The sequence below is a fragment of the Nicotiana tomentosiformis genome, chromosome 2 (genome assembly GCF_000390325.3).
Source record: "Nicotiana tomentosiformis chromosome 2, ASM39032v3, whole genome shotgun sequence".
NCBI classification, from domain to species: domain Eukaryota; kingdom Viridiplantae; phylum Streptophyta; class Magnoliopsida; order Solanales; family Solanaceae; genus Nicotiana; species Nicotiana tomentosiformis.
Window position 1 is genome coordinate 13,947,371 of NC_090813.1, and position 12,877 is coordinate 13,960,247.

General features: G+C 35.5%; 1 protein-coding gene across 1 annotated transcript; it reads right to left on the reverse strand.

Moving 5' to 3' along the window:
- Window positions 1–3,244: 3,244 nt before the first annotated feature.
- On the reverse strand, window positions 3,245–12,068 carry LOC104110020 (fra a 1-associated protein). The gene is made up of 2 exons (XM_070195003.1): window positions 11,652–12,068; window positions 3,245–3,768 (listed from the first exon to the last, which is right to left on the reverse strand). The coding sequence occupies exons 1-2, from the start codon at window positions 11,882–11,884 to the stop codon at window positions 3,405–3,407; spliced, it is 597 nt and encodes a 198-aa protein (XP_070051104.1). The 5' UTR covers window positions 11,885–12,068; the 3' UTR covers window positions 3,245–3,404.
- Window positions 12,069–12,877: the final 809 nt, after the last annotated feature.

Sequence of the window (12,877 nt, forward strand, 5' to 3'; positions counted from 1 at the left end):
AACACTAGAAGATCTGACATAACTTTTTCAGTTAATGTCTTAGCAAAATGTAGCTCTACTCCTACAAGGGGACATTGGATTGAAATCAAATACACATTGCGGTATCTAAAAGGGACTACCGATATGGGCTAATTTTATGGCAATAAATGCAGTCCCGATCTTGTTGGTTATGCCGATACTGGGTATTTATCCGACCCACACAAGGCTCGATCTCAAACAGGCTATGTGTTTACCTGTGGAGGCACTGTCGTATCTTGACGATCGACTAAGCAATCAATCGTGGCTACTTCATCTAATCATGCTGAACGATAGCATTCAGTTTCTGAACCATTTGCCTTTAGCTTCTCATCTTTCCCTTTCCACTTTTGGTAGTTATTTTTCTTTGGGATGATTAACACCAGGAAAATTTCTTCCTTGTCCACGACCACGACCACGAATAGGGCCACAACCTTTTCCACGCTTAGCATAATGGGACACCTCATCCACTTCAGGCAATGGTGTAGACCCAGTGGGTCGATTTTCGTGATTTCTCATGAGCAAGTCGTTATTTCGTTCAGCCACAAGGAGAAGAGAAATCAACTCAGAGTATTTCTTGAAACCTTTCTCTCTGTACTGCTGTTGCAGGACCATATTGGAGGCATGAAACGTTGTGAACGTTTTTTCAAGCATATCATAGCCAATGATATTATCTCCACAGAGTTTCAATTTAGAAGTAATTCTGAACATCGCAGAATTGTATTCAGAAACAGACTTAAAGCCTTAGACCTCAGATGAGCCCAATCATATCGTATTTGTGGAAGAGTGACCAACTCTAAGTTGTCATATCTTTCCTTTAAGTCATTCTATAAAATAAGTGGATCTTTGACTGTGAGATATTCTATTTTCAACCCTTCATCAAGGTGATGGCGCAAGAAAATCAAGGTCTTAGCACAGTCTTGGGTAGATGCTTTATTTTTATCTTTAATGGCGTCTCCAAGACCCATTGCATCTAAATTGATTTCAGCATCCAACACCCATGTCATATAGTTCTTGCTTCTAAATTTCAAGGGCAACAAACTTTCTTTTCATAATATCAGTCATAATTAAAAGAGGAGAAAAATTATATCTTAGTCTTCTCAAAGAGCTTTTTGAAACGGTAGAGTCTCAATAACGTGAAATAAAATAATAAGGAAAAGAATAATATTGCAAGGAAAAGAGAGGTAACTCTTATTGAATTTCAAATAATTTATAATGGGGTAAAGCCCCTTTATTTATGGAAAAAAATGACTTAGGTACAAAGTAACAAACTCTCTAAAAGATAGACATTCACTCTAAGTACAATTCTATTCATAACAAATATGACTTAACGAGCGAAAAGAAGGATAAGGAAAAGGAAAGGATCTCAATAACAAGAAGTAAGGATGTGTTACTTCACATTATTAACTTCCTTGATAAGTAAGATTAGGTTTAATAATTTATAGGTAGCAATTCTAGCTCATGATCTTGTTATATGTTTAGATTGTCCAAGATTCAACATTTTGGATGAGTGACCAAAACGTAATGAGTCAAAAAATGGATTAGATGGGTTAAAAAGTGGGTTATGATGAGTCATTACAAGATAATTAAGTAAAGACGTAAAGTTCTCTCATCTTCTATAGGTTAGGAAAGTAAAAATGTTAAAACTATGGGTGTGTTTGGTAGGAAGGAAAATATTTTTCGAAAAATATTTTCCAATTTTTCCATGTTTGGTTGACTTAAATATTTTGGAAAGCATTTTCCTTATAAACTCATTTTCCTCCAATTGGAGGAAAATATTTTCCTTATCAAGAAAAGGGAAAACATTTTTCAAAACTCCTTCTACCTTCCCCACCCTCACCCACCCACCCCACACCCTCACATCCACCCACCTAACTCCACCCCAACCCCTATTTCCAAAAAGGCCTTTTTTTTTTCAAATTTCACTTTTTTTTTCCGTCACCATCCACCCTACAACCCCCCACCGCAAAAAAAAACTTTTTTTTTTTGTAATTTCAAATTCCTGTTTTTTCGTTTTTCTGTACTACCCACCCTCACCCCACTGCCTCCCACCCCGCACAAAAGAAAGTTTTTTTTTTTTGTAATTTTTAAATTTATGTTTTTTTTTCTGCACCATCCATCCCACTCCCCCCCACCTCTCACCTCCACCCCACTGCCCCCGCCCCGCACAAAAAAAAGTTTTTTTTTTACTTTTTTTTTTTTGTAATTTCAAATTTCTGCTCCCCCCGCGCCCCTGCACTCCCTGGGAAAAAAATATTTTTTTTAATATATTTTCAATTTTAGTTTTTTCATCTTTCGGTTTACAGGTTCGAAATTTTATAAGTTCCAAAGTTATGAGTTCAGAGGTTTATGTGTTTGGAAGATTACGGGTTTAGAAATTATAAAGTTTATGGGTTCGAAATTTCGCGGTTTCGAAAGTTTATGAAATTTGTGGGTTCGAAAGGTTGTTGGTTCGAAAGTTTATGACTTCATATTTATTGTATCTAAATTATTTATGAATACTCTTGAGAAATTATTTTCCTTAATTTGCGTACCAAACATCGAAAAATGAATAAGATTACTACTACTTGTTTTCTTGGAAAACATTTTTCACGGAAAACATTTTCTTGGAAAACATTTTCCGTTAGACCAAACACGCCCTATAGGTTGAAACTATTGAAGTAAAAATGTAGAACATAGGGAATATGAGTACTTTTTGTTCTATAGGTTATTACGCTAATAAAGCTTTTAGCCTTTAGTTCCACCAAATGCTATTTATCGTACTGACTCTTAGAAATTTTACCTTTCCTTTTGGCGTAAGTCAAGAAGAAAACAAACATTCAGGTAATGAAAATTGAGAAAGGCTTACCCTAAGAATGAGAAAAACTTTTCTTTTTTCACTAACTCGCGCTATGTGCATGATCCGATAAGACAGGGCAGAACTATCATATGCAATGTAATTTCTTAGTCACACATCGAGGTTACTTTTACCGCTAAGGTTAATTGGCTTTATTTGATTTCAAGGTTCATCTCTATGGTAGTTCGTGAAAAATGACATTTCCTTCTTCATGATGCTTCACAACAGAAACAGAAAAAAACACATTATTTTCTCCCAAGGAATCATCATAAAAGGTAATGTGCACCCAATTTTTTTTTCGTTTGAGGTCACTTTAACTGCTGGGTTAAACCAAAGACAACAAGCTAGCCTACAGAAACTTGGGCTGGAACCAGACCAGAAGAAACGCCTAAATAAAGTCAGAAATTAGAACCTTTATGAGAAGTAGTAAAACAAGAGATTCAGAACAGAAAGAAAAGCAAAATCTAAGATGTGCGTAAATATAATAGCAACATATTCACAGATCTCTCATTCGTGACTGATATGCCTATAGAGGATATCCTACTTGATTGCTTCAAACATCTCTAGCCAAGCCAGATAGATCCACCTCTCCATCGGACTTGTTTGATTTAGGGGAACCTTCTTTAGGAGGATGAGATTCGATGGGTATACCACGTCTCTCACGTGGGGATGATAAGTCATCATCAAAGACACGAGGAATATTGAATGCACCAAAGAAGCCATTCTTCATCTCCTCGGCTGCTTCAAAGAAACGATCAAGGCCACCGAAGAAGCTTCGCTCAATATTTTCAATGTCACTGCGCAGCCCAGGGAAGTCAAAAGGCACACTTGACTCTATAGAATATGAACCATTAGTCATCTGGTCCGTGACATCTTCCTCAGTGTATTCTTTATTAGACTCTACCATCTCAGAAGGCCTGATGAAAAGCAAGAAGTTATCACCAACCCGAACAATCCATTCAAATGCCCACATGTTACAAAAAACAAAACAAAAAACCAAAGAGGAGATTCTCATTTATGTTGGCACATATTTGACTTGATCAACAAGAGGCTGTTCAGTACTATGCATTCCCATAACTCTGTTTTTAAAAGGCTAGCAATAGCACAGCATCTTTCGCAAGTTAAATACAATATTGAAAAAAGTTTAAATATCAGGTCGGAATTACTTAAATAGATACTCAACAATACGTGCCTTCCACTGTAATTTATATGCGTGTAATTCAATGTGGCCTTAATATGTCTGAATAAATTAAACAGTATCTGCTTCAATAACAAACTCTTCTCTTCTTATACACGAATTATCTTTCACTTGCTAATAGGAATTTGGACTTACAAAGGGCCAACATAACATAATTCATGGAGAACATATCATGACCAATCAGATTTGTGATTTCCAAATCAACTAGCTGTTATAAATTAGGAAAAGTGAGCTGAAAATCAACTAATTATTCTCCTCCCCTTATTTAATTTCTTCTTAAATACATTATGGTAGCTAGTAAAATAAACTAGACTGTTGAGATCTGCTGGAAGCATCAAAATGTTGTACAGTGGCTGCGGAAGCTATCTGGAAGCTAAATGCATCTAGCGAATCACCTCAACAGAATTCCAACTTTTTATTTTTTCCACTAAGTCTTGTGTTATGAAACAGAAGTAGTCAAGTAGAAATGTCCTTTTTCTAAGAAAGCCATTTCCAACAGGTACAAGAATACTCTTTCCTTTTTTTTGGGTCACTTAAGGGTTCTCCATTCCAATAAGAAAAATCAACATATAAGATCTCATTCTTTAGTGTTCCCAGTATTATTGGGTCACCTAAGGGTTCTCCATTCGGATAAAAAAAAATCAACATATAAAATCTCATTCTTTAGTGTTCTCTTTGGATTTTCTTTACAAGTAAAGGTAAAAGGTAACGAAGGAGACACCTAATAAGCGGGTCGTTATCCTGGATAAATGTGTGGTTTTGATGCAAATGCAAACTAGAAGGCACCAACCTATAACGGTGCCACGAAAGCAAGAAACTGGACATACTAAGTATTCCTCATTTACGATTACCACAAGATTCCTCGATGAAGTTTCAGAAAAGTTCTAGAGCTCAGTTAATTTCAGGCTCAGATTCTGTCATACTTAGATTTTGTAAAAGCTAACTGTTCTTTTACAATCCTAGAATTAGCCTCTTTCATTAGAGTGAAAAAACAGTGATCTAGCAAAAACATGTTGCAATCTCTAATCAATTCAGAAATAAGGGTATACAAAGCTGTACACCTAAAAATGCAGAATCCAATGAGCTAGTTCAAATATCCAAGTGAAGGTTATGTGTGACTAAATCTTGAGTGGGAATGTTTCACCTAATAAGATTTCCAACCTTGACGGAAGTCAGGGAACAGTCAATTCATCTCTCAGCTCCTATTACTTAGCCTTTTGAGCATAAAGAGAACTAGACTCCCTAAGAAGAAGAATATTCTATCCAACTAGGTAACAGCTGGATTAAGACCATTTTGTTTTACCTAACAAATTACCGCTAATAAAATTTTTGTTGTTGACAAGTTGCTGATCTAAATATGAGTTATAATATTCCAGCTTAGAGATATAGCCTGAGTACTAACTTTCACGGTTGCCTAAACCAGTTCTTATCTTCTATTATTAAGTTAAATGACATAAAATATTTTTTTGCTAATCAAGAAATCTCAGAGGATTAGTGGCGGCGCACAGTTCGAAACTCGGTGGATAATTGACCCGCCCCTCTACCCTTGTTCACTTAATACCAATTCGAACTCCTAACCTAAACTTGAACCACACATCACTAGTTGCGCTCTTACCACTAGAACAAAGCCCTGGCGATTAAATGATAAAATCTCATTATAATGAAAAAATTGAGGCTTTCAGCTTGGGTAGCTCACTGATGACATCATAAAACAGAAAGACCTTTTTCAACACATTTGATGATTAATAGATAAATATTATACACAATAAGTTTATCCAAAACACAAAAGAAACACTATATTGTTATGAAAATAACTATATTGTGGATGTTCATTTATTACTCCGCTATAGATAATCTTTCCATTTAGTACTCTGTTGAAGTTTATCTACAAGCAGCTGATGCAGGCAGGTTGCAAGCAGCTCAATGAAATGATTTGCAGCAGCTTCTTATTAAAGAGATAGGTTGCAAGCAACTCATGCAAACAGCTTACAAGCAGCTAAAAAAAAGCCTTGCAGCTGCTTCGTGAAAAGCCTCGCAGCTGCTTCCTTTCTTCTATAAATAGAGGAGTTTTCAGTTCATTATGTACATAAGTTTGAAGTTTGAATAATATATCAGTTTCTCTCTATACTTGTCTTTACTTTATAGTCTTTATTTTACAACACGTTATCAGCACGAGACTCTACCATCTCGAGAAAATACTTTGAAAGTATCAGAGGTACGAACTTTCTTTTTCTAAATAATATCAAATCTTTCTAAACTTGAGTTTGTAGCCCTAGATATATCGGGCAAAAGCTACATGTCTTGGGTGCTTGATGCTGAAATTCATCTTGATGCGATGGGTCTGGCAGACACCATCAAAGATAAAAATCAGGCATCAAACCAAGACCGTGCAAAAGCAATGATATTCCTACGCCATCACCTTGATGAGGGCCTGAAAATAGAATATCTTACTGTTAAAGATCCAGTCATACTGTGCAATAATTTGAAAGATAGATATGACCACCTGAAGATGGTCGTTCTTCCACAGGCACGTTATGATTGGACTCATCTAAGGCTACAAGATTTTAAATTTATCAGTGAGTATAATTCTGCTATGTTCAGAATTATTTCCCAATTGAAACTATGTGGTGATAATATTACTGATCATGATATGTTGGAGAAAACTTTCACCACTTTTCATGCCTCGAATATGCTCCTGCAACAGCAATATCGAGAGATGGGATTTAAAAAGTATTCTGAACTTATCTCATATCTTCTTGTAGCCGAGCAACATAATGGGCTATTAATGAAAAACCATGAAAGCCGACCTACTGGTTCTTGTCCATTCCCTGAAGTGAATGAGACGGACTTCCACCAAGCTAAGCGTGGAAGAGGACGTGGCCCCAGTCGTGGTCATGGCCGTGGTCGGGGAGGAAACTCTAATCGTGGTAATAACAATGCACCAAAGAACCCTCCTCACTACCAGCAGAAAAGGAAGGACCAAAAGCATGAAGCGGTACAAGAAGCAAAGCCAGAAAATGTATGCTATAGATATGGAGGAAAAGGGCACTGGTCACGTACATGTCGTACGCCAAAGCACCTGGTTGAGCTGTATCAAGCCTCCCTGAAGAAGACAGAGAAAAATGCTGAAGCAAATTTTATTTCTGAAGATAATTTAGACTTCATGCATTTGGATGTAGCTGATTATTTTGCTCTTCCAGAAGGAGAAACAAGTCATGTGATCGGTAGTGAATCTATAGAAATGTAAATATTTTAATTTTTGTTGTTTGTAGTAGATAGTATGGTTATGTAATTGTTGTACATAAATAAAAGTTATGCTTTGATAATAATGTTTACTATCATATTTATTTTGTTTATGTCATTTTGAAGAATATGGATAAATCCTCAAATTATGTTTGGATCAAAGATCAATCATGAAGATATTTGTGTAATTGATAGTAGAACAACTCATGCCATATTCAAAGATCAGAAATACTTTTCTTATTTGCATAAGGAAAAAGCAAATATTTCTACAATTTCTGGTAATATAAGTTTGATTGAAGGCTCCGGAAGAGCTATTGTATTTCTGTCTAATGGAACAAAACTTATTATAGACAATGCATTATTCTCCTCCAAGTCCCGAAGAAACTTGTTGAGTTTTATAGATATCCGCCAAAATGGGTATCATGTTGAGACAATAGATGAAATGAACGTGGAATATCTTTGTATTACAAAGAATATTTCTGGCCAGAAATGCATTGTAGAAAAGTTACCAACTTTATCTTCTGGCTTATACTATTCAAAGATTAGTACAGTTGAAGCACACTTTATCGTAAACCAGAAGTTTACTGATTCAAATACTTTTGTGCTTTGGCATGGCCGTTTGGGCCATCCTGGATCAATAATGATGAGACGAATTACTGAAAATTCGAGTGGGCATCCATTAAAGAACCTGAAGATTCTTACAAATGATGAATTTTCTTGTGATGCTTGTTATCAAGGCAAAATGATCACTAGCCAATCACCAATGAAGGTTGGCATTGAGTCCCCTAACTTTTTAGAACGTATACATGGGGATATATGTGGACCTATTCACTCGCCAAGTGGGCTGTTTAGATATTTTATGGTCCTAATAGATGTATCTTCAAGATGGTCTCATGTTTGCCTACTATCATCTCGCAACCTGGCATTTGCAAAGTTATTAGCCCAAATAATTCGATTAAGGGCACAATTCCCAAATTATCCTATAAAGGCTATTCGCCTTGATAATGCTGGAGAATTCTCATCTCAAGCTTTTGATAATTACTGTCTATCAGTTGGAATAAAAGTTGAACATCCTATAGCTTATGTTCATACTCAAAATGGCCTTGCAGAGTGATTTATTAAACGACTGCAATTGATAGCAAGACCACTACTTATGAAAACAAAATTGCCCACTACTGTTTGGGGTCATGCTATCTTGCACGCAGCATCACTTATCCGTCTCAGACCAACACATTATAATAAATATTCTCCGTCACAATTAGTTTTTGATCATGAACCAAATATTGCCCATCTACGAATTTTTGGATGTGCTGTATATGTGCCAGTAGCACCACCACAGCGCAGTAAGATGGGCCCCCAAAGAAGGTTAGGAATATATATTGGGTTTGAATCACCCTCTACTATTCGCTATCTTGAACCATTGACGGGAGATTTATTTACTGCTCGATTTGCAGATTGTCGATTTGATGAAACAAATTTCCCACAATTAGGGGGAGAGAAAAAGGAAATCAAAAGAGAAATTGTGTGAAAAGTTTCATCATTCTTTCATTTTGATCCACGTACCCCTATATGTAATCAGGAGGTCCAGAAGATCATCCATTTACAAAATATAGCAAATCAAATGCCAGACGCGTTTACTAATTTGAAAAGGATAACTAAGTCACATATCCCTGCAGAAAATGTGCATATACGAAATGATGTCCTAGCAGGACCATCTACTAGCATAAGAACTAATGAACCTAAAGCACGCCTGAAGCGTGGTAGGCCTTTGGGTTCTAAGGATCGAAATCCTAGAAAAAGAAAATCGACAAATGATCAAAATGATATTATGAAGGGATCTCCTGAAGAGACGCAAGATCTGATTAGTTCTGAGATTCCTGAAGAAATCAATGAACCCGAGACTCAAGTGAGTGAGGAACTTTTAATAAGTTCTACTGGTGATGGGATTAATTTAAATCGATCTGAAATAGTGGTGGATAATATTTTTGCATATAATGTTGCACTTAACATTATGCAAGATAGTGAGGATTGTGAACCCCGATCTGTCGAAGAATGTCAACAAAGATCTGATTGGCCAAAATGGCAAAGGGCAATTCAATCAGAATTGAACGCACTTGCTAAAAGAGAGGTCTTTGGACCAGTAGTCCAAACACCTGCTAGTGTAAAACCAGTTGATCATAAATGGGTTTTTGTACGAAAAAGGAATGACCAAAATGAAATTGAAAGATACAAGGCTCGCCTTGTCGCACAAGGATTCTCACAACGACCTGGAGTCGATTATGAAGAAACATATTCACCAGTTATGGATGCCATAACATTTCGATATCTCATCAGTTTAGCCTTACGTGAAAGACTTGAAATACATATGATGGATGTGGTTACAGCTTATCTGTACGGGTCACTTGACAATGAGATTTACATGAAAATCCCTGAAGGATTTAAAATGCCTGAAGCATATTCGAAATCTCGGAAAATGTATTCAATCAGATTACAAAGATCTTTGTACGGTTTAAAGCAATCTGGGCGCATGTGGTATAATCGCCTTAGTGAATATTTACTGAAAGAGGGTTATATAAATGATGTTATTTGTCCATGTATTTTTATAAAGAAAATGGCATCAGAATTTGTTATACTTGCTGTTTATGTTGATGACATAAATCTTGTTGGAACTCCAGAAGAGCTCCAAAAGGCAATTGAATATCTTAAGAAAGAATTTGAGATGAAAGATCTTGGAAAAACAAAACTGTCTTGGATTGCAAATTGAACATTTAGCAAACGGGATCTTTATGCATCAATCTGCCTATACAGAAAGGGTCTTAAAACGATTTTACATGGACAAAGCGCACCCATTGAGTACACCAATGGTTGTTCGATCACTTGAAGTGAATAAGGACCCGTTCCGACCTCCAGAAGAGGATAAGGAACTCCTTGGTCCTGAAACACCCTATCTCAGTGCAATTGGTGCACTTATGTATCTTGCTAATGCTACAAGGCCTGACATAGCATTTTCTGTTAATTTACTAGCAAGATATAGCTCTTCTCGGAGACATTGGAATGGGATTAAGCATATTTTGCGATATTTAAAGGGAACTCTTGATATGGGTTTGTTTTATGCTAACAAAGGTAGTGCAGATCTTGTTGGTTATGCAGATGCAGGTTATTTATTTGATCCCCATAAAGCTCGATCTCAAACCGGGTACGTGTTTACATGTGGAGGTACTGTCATATCATAGCGCTCTACAAAGCAGTCAATTGTTGCTACTTCTTCAAATCATGCTGAGATAATAGCTATTCATGAAGCAAGTAGGGAATGCGTATGGTTGAGATCAGTGATTCATTTTATTCAAGAAAAATGTGGTTTGGAGTGTGATAAAAGATCCACAATTTTATACGAAGACAGTGCTGCATACATAGCCCAATTGAAGGGAGGATTTATAAAAGGAGATAGAACGAAGCATATTTCACCAAAATTATTCTACACACACGATCTTCAGAAAAATGGTGACATTGATGTGCAGCAAATCCGTTCAAGTGACAATCCGGCAGATTTATTCACTAAATCTTTGCCAACTTCAACTTTTGAGAAAATGGTATACAAGATTGTAATGCGGAGACTCAAATATTTGAAACAAGGTTTTCATCAGGGGGAGTAAAATACGCGATGTACTCTTTTTTTCTTACTAAGGTTTTTTCCCACAGGATTTTCCTTATAACGTTTTTAATGAGGCAGCTAGAAATGCGTATTACTAAATATGTGTACTCTTTTTCCTTCACTAGGATTTTTCCCACTGGGTTTTTCCTAGTAAGGTTTTAACGAGGCACAATACCTTTTAATGAACATCCAAGGGGGAGTGTTATGAAAATAATTATATTGTGGATGTTCATTTATTACTCTGCTATAGATAATCTTCCTGAAGAAGATTATCCATTTAGTACTCTGTTGAAATTTATCTACAAGCAGCTGATGCAGGCAGGTTGCAAGCAGCTCAATGAAATAATTTGCAGCAGCTTCTTATTAAACAGACAGGTTGCAAGCAGTTCATGCAGACAGCTTACAAGCAACTAAAGAAAAGTCTTGCAGCTGCTTCGTGAAAAGCCTCGCAACTGCTTCCTTTCTTCTATAAATAGAGGAGTTTTCAGTTCATTATGTACATAAGTTTGAAATTTGAATAATATATCAGTTTCTCTCTATACTTGTCTTTACTTTATAGTCTTTATTTTATAACATATATCATTTTATACAAATGACATCGAATCACGAGAGAGAAATTAAAAACTCAACGATACAATTTATTCAACAAATTATAGTTTTAACGCAAACTAATCACGAAAAAACAAAGCTTTGTGCCTAATTTTTACCTTCCAATGCAGTCCTTGAAAATCTGTTCAGTTTTTTCGCACTTCCGGATGAACTTTCCAGGCTCGGTTTCCTCAGTTCGGCATCGAGTGTTCACAACCTTCCTGGTGGCGCACCGTTCACCGCCGTCGCCGTCGCTGCCGGAGGATGATTTAGGGTTTTCAAAATCCTTGAAGACGCTGAAATCATCGGCGCCGGAATGCTTGGAATCGTCGTCGTTCCAAACCCAACCCATTGTTACTTCGATTTGCTTGGCCAATAATCCAAAGATGTTTCTCGAAGAAGGTGAAGGAAATATGAATTGTTATTAATAGTTTGATCAAAGAAAGAAGCTTAACCAAAAAGTTAAAAAGAGGTGCAGGAAGGATATAAATAAATAAATAAAAGTAGGGAAAGGTGCAAATAAAAGAGACATGTACATTCCATATTTGGGATATAAATTACCGGTTTAAATTATACACACCGATTTGCGCAAATTTCTTTTGCACAATTATTAAATTTTAGTTGTGTAATAAAGTAATAACAGAGTAGTTGTTATTAATAAATGGCTTTATTGAGTAAATATTTTTTGCAGTGTCAGTACATATAATTTAACTTTATATTGGTAATTACATCCCACAAGTTGGACAAAATTATACTCTCTCAATTGTAATGTATGTGAAGGTGTATGGATTTCTAGAGTCAAACGAATTATTCTTTGACCGTAAGTTTTTCATATGCCTTTTTCAATATTTTAAGTTATTAGTTTTAGTATACGTGCGTTGCACGTGTGTGGTGTCTATCAATTAAAAATATATTTATTGACATTAAAATAAAATGCAATATTTGTTTAAATGATGAAAATATTTTTTCTCACACTAACATAATTGTTGTATTTAATATCTTTTGAATATGCATAAATGATGAATTTAGCTAAGTTGGATGAATATTATTTTGTAATTGTACACATCTTATAATATGATATACAAATATATTAAATTGTGTCTCACCTGACATATTTTTATGAATAAATTTTGTCTTCTACTATTTTATCCTAATTTCTTAAAGTTTGCATTTTAACCAATTTAATTCTTAAAACTATAACTGATTTTATTTCATATCCTGATTTATTTTTGTCACTCATGGTATTTTTATGAAAATTAATTTATGTACTCTAATATTTGTGTAAACTTGAAAATTTGTTTTACCTATGTATAAATTTGAAAAGGAATAAAATCAAATTATTTTG

What these genes read in the sequence shown, in the direction of transcription:
- LOC104110020 (XM_070195003.1), bottom strand. Translation starts at nt 11,884, where the DNA reads ATGGGTTGGGTTTGGAACGACGACGATTCCAAGCATTCCGGCGCCGAT. An exon ending in TTCAAGGACTGCATTGGAAG is followed by an intron (nt 3,769 to 11,651) that starts GTAAAAATTAGG and finishes GCTTTTCATCAG; the next exon opens with GCCTTCTGAGATGGTAGAGT.